Source organism: Pseudonaja textilis, chromosome 2, assembly GCF_049901715.1.
Source record: "Pseudonaja textilis isolate UNSWEBS1 chromosome 2, rPseTex1.2, whole genome shotgun sequence".
Taxonomy (NCBI): domain Eukaryota; kingdom Metazoa; phylum Chordata; class Lepidosauria; order Squamata; family Elapidae; genus Pseudonaja; species Pseudonaja textilis.
In genome coordinates this window covers 47723279-47736389 of record NC_141991.1, presented here as the reverse complement: position 1 = coordinate 47736389, position 13111 = coordinate 47723279, and the positions used below count along the sequence as shown (strand labels likewise).

The 13111-nt window shown below is 38.2% G+C and overlaps 1 protein-coding gene across 2 annotated transcripts in view; it reads right to left on the bottom strand.

The window, feature by feature from the left end:
- Positions 1–3951: 3951 nt before the first annotated feature.
- EEFSEC (eukaryotic elongation factor, selenocysteine-tRNA specific) overlaps positions 3952–13111 on the bottom strand; it is a 175012-nt gene continuing 165852 nt past the window's right edge. The window contains exon 7 of one of the 2 annotated variants that reach the window (XM_026723343.2): positions 3952–5173. In XM_026723343.2, the coding sequence (XP_026579128.2) occupies positions 4989–5173 (185 nt within the window). In that variant the 3' untranslated portion in view covers positions 3952–4988. The remainder of the gene's footprint in view (positions 5174–13111) is intronic. The other variant, XM_087923788.1, reaches the window with a different exon arrangement.

The window sequence follows — 13111 nt, the reverse complement described above, 5'->3', positions numbered from 1 at the left end:
ATTTGGCCCTTGGACCGGGAGTTTGACAGCCCTGTTTTTTAGAGAGTCATTGAGGGCGCTTGGAGTCTGTGCCCTCAGGGTCACCCCACCAGACCCCATTCAACAGGCACCACCTTCTCCAACCAAGATCCTGCATTAAGTCCTGGATATCGGCATCAATTTCTCATTTTCTGGCTTTGCTCAGTATCTGCTTCAAACCTTTTACTTTTGCAGTAATTACGGGTATTGTCTCCTGCAGCTGATGCTAGCGGTACGACATGTTCCACAACATTTAATCCTTTCCCTTGCTGCCATTCTGGAGCTTCACGGCTTAATGAAACAGAGTCAGTAGATCACAATATGACCCTGTTAATATTTTTAATGCCATTTTTACAAATTACACCATAATGCATCGATTACCAGGATGAAAGCAAAATCTCAGCTGCGTCTGTCTGGAGCCCAAATAAAAGAACATTTGAACATCTGTTCATTCTGCAAATGTCTTTAAAAGCTTTGATTTTCTTGTAATCATTTGGTTCCACCATTTCACTTATTTTCTGAATGTATATCCAACAGCCTCAGGACAGTAGCCAGAGATCAGGGTAATAGTACATTGTAATCAAAGTTCCTGGGTGCACTTCTGTTTTTCCTTCAGAATTAACTACTGTAGATGGGGGCAGGGGGGCTTGTGGGGGAAGAGAGAAACGGCCTCCTCTCCTTTATTCAGAGTTCATAGTGAAATACTGAGAGAATTCAAAAGCAAAGTTGTATTTTTAAGGTAACTTAATGTATACTGTTTGTCTGGAACTATTCCTGTTGCCCACAGTCCATTCTAAATGAGATTAGATAGGGAGACACTACAAATAATAAATTGAAAGATGCCTTTTTTTCAGATGTTTGCACCATAGTACAAAATATGGCATTTTAAACATTGTCAGTTGCGGATCTTCATTAGTATTAGTAGTAGTTTCCAAAAAGAGGCAAACAAAGCAGCAATTATTAAATCCCAGATCATCTAGAGGAGCAAAGGAGTGCGATGAAAGCAAGGAAAAAAAGTAGGGGAAATAGAACAAAAGGTTAAAGTATAAGATAAGCATCTTATACAGTAGCTTCAGCACAAAATGATCTTGTGGCATCATATGCTATAAAACAAAAGGCTACAAACCTGAATTAACTATTTTAACCTGCATTCATATGCACAGTAGTACATTTGACTTCCTGAGGCCAACTCACCACATGGCAACTCACTGTGGGACAAGAGTTACACTAATATCGAAAAAATGATGGAATAGAATCTTTAAAGAAAGGAGGGACAAAATGAAATGTGGATGACAAAAATTAAAATATTTTAAAAATTATTTTAAATAATAAAATTGAATTGTTGATTTGTCGCATAGCAAGCTGTCCTGTGAAGAGAGTTGGCCATGTTGATTTGTCCTGTGGCAAGTTGGCTGTGGTGAGTTTCTCTAGAACTGGTCCACTTTTAAATATGTGTAAAAATAAGGGGAATATAAACTTGAGACCTTTTGCTCTTGGACTTTGAAAGCCAATATAGCAGTAAGAAAAGAAAGAGCTTGCAAAACGATTTAGCTTTCTTGATGGAGTAGCTGAACAATAGAATAGAGCAACGTATGGTGAAAATGATGGAACTTGTTCAGATGGATAAAATGATAAAATTGAACAGAGAAACGACATTATCTAAAGTTCCTCTAATACTGCAATTTAATTGCTCAGTGTTTTTTTTTTTCATCACTCTTATGTTCAAGAGCACATCTTTTAACAAGAGCTCCTGCTGAATTCAAATCTCCAACATTGATAAACAATTGGAGCTAATAGCTTCATATTTACTTTGCTGAATGGTGAACAGTAAATGAAAAAACAGCCTACTTTTATATTTTTATGTGGTTTGCTTTTTAGGGCTCTGAATGGCAAATCAAGCACCTATTATTCAGATTTATACTGAAAATTTACCTCTCCCTATTGTCATTTTGGTATGAATGTTATGGATGAATATACACGTGTGAGACCTCCTCTCCCCTACACTTGAAGGGACTGCTAAAAAAGAATTAAAATGGAAGGTTCCTGACAGTTTCCATTTGAACATATTCCAGGAAGAGCTGTCCACCATCTCTCTGAGCAATTCTGTAATTGTTTTTCTATTATTCGTACATTGAAAGTGCTGTAAAACATACTAAGCAAATAAATTGTAAATAATAACTGAGACTATAATAGTGAGATCACAGTTTTAATGAAACACTGGGGGTCAGTAGAGTGTTACACACTAATTATAAGTAAAGGCTGGATGTCCAGAGTTCACATTCAGCTCAGCTCATTTATGTTACACATTTTATGCTACTATTTATTTTGGAATCTGCACCTGGAATACCTGATGCTTTTCAGTTCCTTCTATCCTTATTTTATAATTGCCAGGTAGATTAGCGACTATCGTCCACAACTAGGCCACAGTTGCATAAGGATTTCCACAGTCAGAGACTTACATTAAGTGAGCTGGTGATTTAAACCATTGTTGCCCCAGAACATGTTTGAAAAGAGATATTTTGCCACCCACCAACATATGTTCTCAGAGCAACATATAATGAAATACAGGTAGTCCTCAACTTACAAGAAGGTTGTTTAGTGTTTATTCAAAGTTACAATGGCACTGAAAAAAGTGATTTATGACTATTTTCACACTTATGACTGTGGGAAGCATCTCCATGGGTCACGTGATCGAAAGCCAGATGCTTGGCAACTAACTCATGTTTATGACGATTGGAATGCCCTGGGATCATGCTTTTTGTGATCTTCTGTCAAACAAAGTCAATGGAGAAGCCAGATTCACTTAATAACCACATTACTAACTTAACAACTGCAGTGATTCCTTTAAGAACTGTGGGAACAAAGGTCATAAAATGGGAAAAAGCTCACTTAATAACGCTCTTGCTTAGCAATAGGAATTTTGGGCTTATTTGTGGTCATAAATCAAGGACCACTTTAATATATAAATAAAGATACTGGCGTGAAAAAGGGGTTGCAGGTATTATTGACAACACATTGCACATGCTCACTTCTCTATGTTCAGGGATATGCATGTATGAAAACACTATTACAAAGACTATTTGTGCATTTTGAAGAAAAAAGATTAGAAGTCGTGGGGTGATGGAAATTATAATCATAATCCCATCTGGATCACCTAGCAAACAATGAAGATTGCTAGGAAAACTTTTGACGTGAAAATAAAATGCCTATTTTCCTCTACAGCTTTTTTTCTGTACATCTGAATAGCGGAAGTTACTCATTCAATAACTAAATGTTGAATAACTTATAGATTATCCTGAAAGTATAGCCCGTAATCCTACGAGTTGTAAAGTTTCAAGCAGAAAGCACCCAAGTTTATCAACTCAAGCTCTAGGACATTCTTTAAAGGTACTCACTGCTTTAAAGGAATCCAATCCAAGCAAATCTGTCATGCTACAAGGCTACAATAGGGAAATCCTTATTACTAGATTTTTTTTTCCTATAGGTCTCCCTACCAAGTCTTTCATTATGTAGAGCAGAGGTGTCAAACTCGAGTCACACTAACATCATATGATGTATCCCAATTTTTACCCACTTTGCTAAATCGGGGGGGCGTGGCCAGCACATGACGCATCCGGCCCACAGGCTATGAGTTTGGCAGCCCTGATGTAAGAGCAATTAAAAATATAATAGCTCTTAAGATTCACGAGTACTCTCTTGCTTTTGTCTGAAATTCATCCTTATCTCTATTAATATTTTATTTACTTATTTACCTTACTTTACTTTTTGAAACAGTCCAGTCAACTTACGACAATTCCTTATATAATGTTAGGGATTGTGACCTTTGGAATAAAAGGTGGAGTAAAAATGGTAAAAAAGACCACTCTATACATTGCTCCCCTCCCTCCCAAAAAGCCCTCAGAAAAAAGCCACAATAAATAGCAACCCTACAAACATTCTGAAACTGTCTTTATTACTCCTAGGAAATTTCATCTGTTTATTGGTGCCAGGCACAGAGGGAGAAAAAATGGGGAATTTGTTTCCTGAATAACACATCATGATCATTATGCTCATTTGCAAAATAATGGTTAGAAAGAAAATTTGCTTAAGATCTATGACACAAATCTCCATTCATCAAGTAAAATGATTCTTAAATAAACATGAAAGAAATACCGACCTTGCTCCACTCCCTAAATATGGTTGATTTGGGGTTTACCCTTACGATTTTTGGTTTTGCTAGAGAATGAGTGATTTTGTATGAGAGAAAAAGAATATTGAAACTGGGACTTAATAAGTGTTATAAATACAGTTTACTATTTTTTCACCAAAATAAAACTAATAACCAAAAAAACTTTTAATAATTTGTTATTTTGATAATAAAAATGAAGACTTTTTGTGATGTTGTATAGTATTTATTTTATTCAGGGAAATGAGCAGGCAGATTTTATTGTTTTCTGAATTTTTCTGAAATGGGACAGAGGAAAAAAAAAGATTCATTTCACATTTAGATAGGTGTACAAGCAAAAATTTATATGAAAGCCATTATGAACCATGAAACAGCAAAATTAATGATATGCCATGAAATTACGTATATCCCTGAAGATGTTTTAATACTCAAAATACAAACCTTACAAAATAATCCCTGCCCTATAACTAGTCTATTTGTATTCTTGAACATATAAGAATGTAAACAATTTAATTTCAGATATATTTGCATTTCACTTTTCATCAAGTTTTCCTTTAATCAATAATAATATCTGATTATCAAAAATACGAAAAAGTTTACATTGTATATGAAAACATTTCTACTATCTGCAAAAAAAGTATCATGTATCTGTACCTATATCACAGCAGGCTGGAACTGGAAAGCATGACAAGGAGGGGAGGAGAAAGTGGGAGAGGGAGAGAACCAGAGAAGACCAATGTGAACAGTGTATGGAACCCGCCATCAAGTCATTTTGGTGTTCAGTCTTTAAGACTTCAAGCATGGCTCAAGACTGAATCATTTTCTTCTGTGAATCAAAGACATATCTTTTAAAAAGAAGAGTGATATGAATAGGATGGGCAGAGTCCACCTTATTACTTTCATCCTCTTTTGCTGAATCTCCCTTCCCTGCCTTGGGCTTCTTCTTAGAAATGGCAGTCAGAAGTGCTTTTGTTTCTGGCTTCACCCCATCTGAAAAGATTTAAAAAAAAGTATTAGAAAGGAAACATCTCCAAGCAACCATCTCCAAATCTTGAAGTGGTTTGGATATGAGCTTCATATCCAAATGGTTTGCAGGGTTCCACAGCAAGAACAGCACTGCAGAAAACCCAGGAAAATGGAAAAATCTATCATTACCATTAATCTGCAGGAGAAATATATCAACTTCCTGAATACAGGTTGCCTACCTTGTATATGGGATAGGTTATATTTAAGTGATGACAATAAGGAGAATTATTTTTTTTAAATTTCAAATGGATTATTAGCTAATAAAAATTAAAATAACATATATTACACAAGAACCTTTCTTTTAAATGTCTTTATTTAACTTACATTTGAGATTAATATGTGAGGACCCTGGGTAATCTCAATCAAAACAAAAACAGTAACAGTAATTCAGGGCTCCACAATGTTTGGCCAAGTTGCTAGCAGAGATCTCCTTAAAAGCATATTCAGTCCTACCTAGCTGAATATTCTGCAAATGTAGGTATTAGGCAGTAAGCCAATTTCAGCTCAGGTATTTCTAACCTGTGGTGTCACATAACCTTATCTCAAACACTTAATCAGTTTTTCTCCTCTCATATTGAAATACAGAGACAGATTCTTATATCATGGTCCAACAATAAGATTGAGATGTTTATGATTTACTGGAGACAGGTCGTCTACAAGCACAGGTGATCTGTTCCATTTCAGACAAACTAAAGGGCCATTCACAGTTAATTGTGTTGATTCAGCACCAGGATATATATATATTTATATATTCAAGAAAAGATATGTCCACCATGAAGTAGGTACAGCATATTACAAAGGCCTAATGAAGAAGAAACAGCACAAGAAATGTAGTTCCTTTTCTTCCTAATATTTAAGTCATTTTTTCAGATATAATCCAACACTTCCCCATAGTTCCCCTATCCTATGAAATATTATTATGTAAATAAACTTCCACCTCTTTCAAGCATGATCTTGCAATAGGAAAAGGCAACATTATTAGACAAGTTGAATAGCTAGTCAATAGAGTGAGTTTTGACGTGGACATCTAAGATATGGTTTTGAGCAGGGGTGGGATTCTACCGGTTCTGTCCACTTCTGTAGAATCGGTTGCTATGAAAAGCAGCAAACGGAGAGCATACATAGAACCGGTTCTATGTCTGCTGCTGTTTTGGCCCACCCACCCACCCGGGCTCTTACTTGACCTTTATTTCCTGCTTTTTCAATCGGAGCTACTTTGCACGACACAGCTGTGGTTGAAAAAGCATGAAAAAAGGGCTTTATCAAACACTGCACACTTGCACGCAGCGCTGCTCAGCTGTCCGGGCAGCTCAGCAGGTTGTAAATTGCACTCGCGCAACTCGCGTGACTCAAAGCGCATGCATGCACGACGCAGACCAACAAAACCCATAGTTATACTGGTCGGATCCCATCCCTGGTTTTGAGTTAATTTGAAAAGGGGCAAAACTAGTTATTTAAAATGTAATATGTGAATACAGCAAGCTTAGTACAGTATAAGGAATTATTGGTCTGCTCACTACAATTGGCTGCTGCTCTCGTTAGTGGGTATTATCAGCTTAACTTGTGAAAGAATTTTCAAATCAACTGTTAAGTAAGATCTTTTTTTTTCATTTTTACAAGCTTTTTCAAATTCCAATATTTCAAGTCACCAAGTTTTTTAAAAAAATCATATCAGATTCAATAGAGGACAGATAATGCTTTACGTCCATACTCAGGAGTGTGAAAGCTAAAAATATCTGTTTATAAGAGCTGGGGAAAATATTTTATCCCAACAATGTAAACAATAAATGTTTTTATAGATTGTTGTATACTCCAAAGAAGTTGTTCAATGTTTGAACAGGGTTTCATAATCATGCATACTTTTATTTTGGCTATCAAAAAGTCTTCTCTGTGTATTTTAGCAATTCAACTATAATATTTATCTATAATGTTTTAGTAGGTTTCTTTTTGTATTTTTTAAAGAACAAACAGTGGATGTTTTCACGCTTAGCTCAGAGATTTAAATTATTAGTAAATAATTTAATATATTTAGATGTAATTTAATGTTTTGTAAGGCAAATTTCTAATCAATGATACACTGAACGCTACCTGTAGAATCTTGGTAATTCCTCTGTCCACTTTTAAATACCATATTTATCCTTTAGTTGTTTGTTCACTCTTTTTTCTCCATTTTAGATATTTTTTTAAAAGCAATGTAAAAGAAAAAACCACTGAGAGGCTCACTCACCCTCTCAGTCTTCAAAGCTTTATCAAACACCAGCAGAGTCAGGCCCAAATGCATTGTGGGGAGAGGGTGTTACTGCTGCTGCTATACATGCTATCTTTGCAAGCTAGTTTTGCCAGATGAACTTTTTCAGCTAATATGTTCACTTTTATCTTCTTAGTTAATCCAGCCATCTCACTGTTAAAGAATGGTTGTGCAGGCCAATACGGCTAAAGCATTATTTTCAATTGTAACTAAAAATAATCTCAAATACTTGGCAGCCTGTAGCTGTGCACAATGGATGTGGAATTAAGATTCACACAAATCAGTATATTCTTATTAAAACAACTTATTTACTTAGAACTTTATCAGGAGAATCATATTTCATGCAAACTGTAGGTCTACTTCAATGTTAATAAATATTAATCACAATAATAATTTACTGTGTTGCCACCAAAAAAAAGGCACCAGGTCTTATTTTCAGGGGACGTCAACCACTGACTAACCTCACTTGCGCACATCGCCCTTGGCCTCCTTTTTGCTGTCAGAGGCCTTTAGGAACTTTTTCTTCTGCGGCCAGCAAAGCTTTCCTGAAAGTCTCTGCAGTGGATAATAGAGCTCCAGATTGGCAGGTGTTGGTGTATGCGAGGCCTGGCTACAACTGCCCAAAAGTAAATAGTAGGGTGACTCCACCCTGCATCTCCACCCTAGCTTAATTTTTACCTATCCACTCTGGAGTGGGTGGGATCTTAATTAGGGCTTATTTTGGGGGTAGGGTTTATATAGGGCACATGTGTAAAAATCGAACTAGGACTTACTTTCAGGGTAGGTTGTATTTTCGTGGAAACAGGATATTAAATGTCACCTGTCTCCAACTTTGAATGGTTTAAATTGTTAAAACATTTAAAAACAAGGAACAATACAATCAATTTATTCTGATCAAGCCAGTTCTCATCTGTGGATATTAGAGGATGCATTTGGGGGGGGGGGATAACAATTCATCCATCCATCCATGAATAATTATTAGTATAACTAAGTTATAATGCTTGCTTGTAATGTGAACAGTTATGTATACTACTGACACTAATCTGATTGTGATGGGGAAAATTTGATTGAATAAATAAATAAATTTATATGGTGATGTTTATATACTTCTTGCTTTTCCAGTTATTCAAAGCACTTTGCAACAAAATCTATTGATCAAATCCCCCCTAGAGTAAACCTGCTCTTTCTTAAAAGTAAATTTTAAAAAAACTAATTGCCCTGTCTGCACTTCCATTATACTGTATTTATTCTTATCTAATATGATTCCTCGCTATTGACTTACACTGGTAAATTTTCTTTGGGTGAAGAAGAATCTTTATAGGAAGAAGATGCTCAGCTTTGTAAGGATGCTTACAAGGAAGCTCTGTAAGCCTTAAAAACAGGACTGGCAGAGTACTTTCTACTCCGTTACAAACAAGTGCTTCACAACACGCAGAAGCACAAACATAGCACCTGCCTCCATCTCATTAAAGCAGCAGTCTTCTCACAGAATTGTGGAACAGTTTGGGAAAAAGACAGTGCTGCATTAAAGATCTATAAGGTGTCACCTGGCAACTTAGACTTGTGGACTTTAACTCCCAGATTCCTCAGCCAGCTTTGCTGGCTGAGGAATTCTGGGAGTTAAAGTCCACAAGTCTTAAAGTTGCCAAGGTTGGACACCCCTGATCTATACAGAGGCATTACATTCCTGCCTTGTGTACCCTGATGCAACTTTCGGAAACAGAAACTAAAGCACTCTATCTCTGTATTTAAACTTTTAAAAACAGAAACTTGAATTGTTCCTAGAAGTAACTATATTGCAGCAGTATCAGAACAATTATACCAGGGGTGTCAAACTCGCATTGTCATGTGACGTATTGCAAATTTCCCCCCTTTGCCAAATTGGGCATGGGAGTGGGCGTGGCTAGCACATGATGCATCCAGCACGCAGGCCACGAGTTTGACAGCCCAGAATTATACAATTATAACCACTCATTCATACACTGGTTTACACAGAGAAAAAGCAGACTGAGCAAAGAGAAAGACGAAAAAAAGACAGCTTTACAAAGGCATAATCATGTTAAACTTTGGAGAGAAAAAAAGAGAAGAAAATAGAAACTAAAGAGTATTTTGCTTGCAAATTTGAATCATTTTTAGCAGGGAATTATCTCCAAGGCATTTTGTAGCTGGAAAATAGAAAAAAACAATAAGGTAGGTAGTTAACCAAGTGGAATCATGGGCTGCCAGCCAAAAGCAGCTCAGGTATTACAGCTAGGTATTTAAATTACTTAATCAAATCCCAAGGCCCTTATTCTGCAAACTGATTAGGTAGTTGCTGGCATCACACCCTGACAAATGGCATGGTGGGTTTTTTTTCACTCTGGTGCCAGGAGGTCTATGGGCTGAAGAGGCTCTGTGACACAGGCAACACAAAGAGGGAAAGCACAAGCAGACAGGCTGGGAGCCACAATCTAGGTTTCATCTACCTCAGTGGATTTCTCGTATTACACACAATGCATACTTTACATTTTACAAGACCAAGGAAATGAAGGAAAATATATCTTTCACCAAATAAGACATCAGCCCCTTAATAACTGAAATGACTGATATTTTTAGATGGAGGTCTAGTTTAACTTACTTATATTAAGAGTCTAATCTCTTCTGAACAATGACTGTGTAAGCTTGAATAAATAGTAAGAAATCTGTTCCATTAATTAAGTGCTGCCTGTACTACTCGGATTTGTAACAAATGTTAATAGATTTCTCTCCCTTTTCTCTGTTGGACAATTACTTTATTTTGCCAACTTGCTAATGGATTAAACTGAAAAGGTCCATGTATTTAAAAAGAAAGGGATTGTGTGTGAGAAAGAGAAGACATTAGCTTCAAAGTTACAATAGGCAAGTGGTCCACTTTGCTCAGAAATACCTACACTTTTGTTTGTGTGTGGGTGTGGGTGTGGGTGTGGGTGTTACTAATGGGTAGTAGCACTCTAGAGCCAAGAGAAGAACAGGGAGTTTAATTCAATTTGTGCCATCCATCACCTACATTTCACTTAACAAATTTATTGTAGTGTTCCCCATTATTTATTAACTAGATATAAAAACAAAAATAATACACAAAATAATAAAAGAAAGAAAGGAATTTTATTATAGTTTTATGGCATAAATTGTTTATACATAGATAACAACAACATCGTCTCCACGGGAAAAGTGCCACACGACTGGTACCACAGCACCACTGTTCCGATCTGGAAGGGAAAGGGCAGCCCAGCGGACTGCTCCAACTACAGACCGGTCAGGTTCTTTGAACGCCCCCTTGATAAGCGCATTCGGGACACCGTCGACATCAGCGCCAACCAGGCTGGATTCATCAAGAACTGCGGCACCACCGACGCCATCTTCGGTGTGCGGATGCTGATGGAGGCTCACAGAGAGAAGAAAATCCCGCTCCACACCGCCTTCCTAGACTTGGAAAAGGCCTTCGACCGAGTCCCGCACGATCTCATCTGGTACGCACTGCGAGACCACGGCGTGCCTGAGCTGCTCGCACAACGGGTCCAACTCCTATACAGATGTCACAAAAGCCGTGTAAAAGCGGCAGCTGGGATATCAGAGGAGTTTAATATTACCGCCGGCGTACACCAGGGCTCTGCTCTCTCACCACTGCTGTTCATTCTGGTGATGGACACAATTACACACGACCTGTACACGCCCGCCCCATGGACGCTGCTCTACGCCGATGATGTGTTCCTGGCCAACCTGTGCAAGGCTGAACTAGAGCACCGAGTCCAACAGTGGCACGACCGCCTCGAGCAGTTCGGGCTCCGGCTGAACCTAAAGAAGTCCGAATACCTGACCACTGACAATGAAATGACAGGCTCCATCCACGTGAATGGGCAGGAGCTACCGCGCGCCTCCACCTTCAAGTACCTGGGAACTACTCTTGGGGAAGAAGGCCTACTACAAACTGAGGTGGCAGCCAGGATCAATGCAGCGTGGGCAAATGGAAGTCCGTCACGGACGTCCTCTGTGACAAGAAGATGCCGATGCGCCTGAAGGCGAAAATCTATAACTCTGTGGTGCGCCCTGTGCCATATACGGCGCAGAGTGCTGGCCGACGACCAAAGAAGTCGAAAGCAGACTCCAGATAATGGAGATGCGAATGCTCCGATGGTCGGTAGGCCTCACCCTACTCGATCGCGTCAGGAACGAAGAAGTGCGTGAGACGGTTCAACGTCGTGCCCATCCCCACGGTCATGAGGCAGTCCCGCTACGATGGTTCGGCCACGTGAGCCGCGCCAAGGAAGAATCCATCATCAAATCTGTAATGAAGGTGACTGTCGGAGGAGCGAGACCGCGTGGTAGACCTAAACAACGCTGGATGGACACGATCAAGGCCGATCTAGAGATCGCGAAGGCAGACCCGACACACGTGGCAGACAGAGAGGTGTGGAAGCAGTACTCAAGAACATTAGCGGACCTCGCCCGAGCGAGACAAACGCTGAAGAAAAAGAAGAAGAAGAAGAAGACATAGATAGAAATGTAAACACCTGTCACTCCTAACATCCACCTACTTGCTCATGGTCTGCTCACTTATAATGTTTTCCTCACATTAGTTGTGCTTTAGCTTTGAATTAATTTGCAAACACAAATATAAATTGCAATGATCCTCCTACTGTTGCATTGTATCCAAAGCAAGTAAACACAATGGCTTCTGTGTTGAATACCCTTTGTAGTTTGAACATCTGAAAGTAGAAGAACCCACCTAAGAAACCAATTAGTATATATTATTACACATTCTATTTAAGTATAAGCTTTACTTATATCAATGGAAAAAACAAACTTCCACATAAACAAATAATTCCAATTGGGGGATGAATGTAAGAAAATAATTAAAGTTGTGTAATTTTTTCCGAATACAAGTAAACTAAATTTAGTTCAAGAGTTAATTTATTCTCTGAAGCTTAGATTTTTATAGTGGCAATTCCAATTTTCTTCTCTAGTTTGACTGTACAATTGAACATAAGCATATGGAATCAGTAATTTGGTATTCAAAGAACACACAACAAAGAATAGGCTTTTACTTCTTCGGAGAACAAACAGAAAGGCAGAAGTTGCTTTTAATCGTTTACTGTTCTACCTGCTTCTACCTATTGCCAATTTGTTCATATCTTCCTAACCAAGTCTAGAAGAAAAAAAATCCAACAGCAGCTAATATTGGGCACCAATTGAATCTTGATAGTTACCAGGCAGGGAACCTTTCGTCCAGAATTTAAACATGTGCACAACCTCAACCACACAACCACATTCACACACAAAGTTTATTTAAGCAAATAGGCTTTATCTGTAACATGGGGAAGGCAACCTTTTGGCAATCAGGGACCACACTATGTTATCTTGTACAGCTTCTGGAGATCACTGATAACATCAGAAAAGGTTATAACTGTATTTTTCTGGGTTTTTTTTCTCTTACTGTCGTAGAGAGGTAACATAGGAGAATTGAGCTTTACAAGCACATTCCCAATTCCTTAAATAGGATGCAAAGGTTTGTAAAGTTTGTGACTTGCCAAATGCCTGAAGACTCACTATAATTTGGGACTCTTACAGAACCCATGGCAAGCTGCAAAACATGGTTGTGACTTATATATATCAAGGGATAGCCTAACCATCCAAGA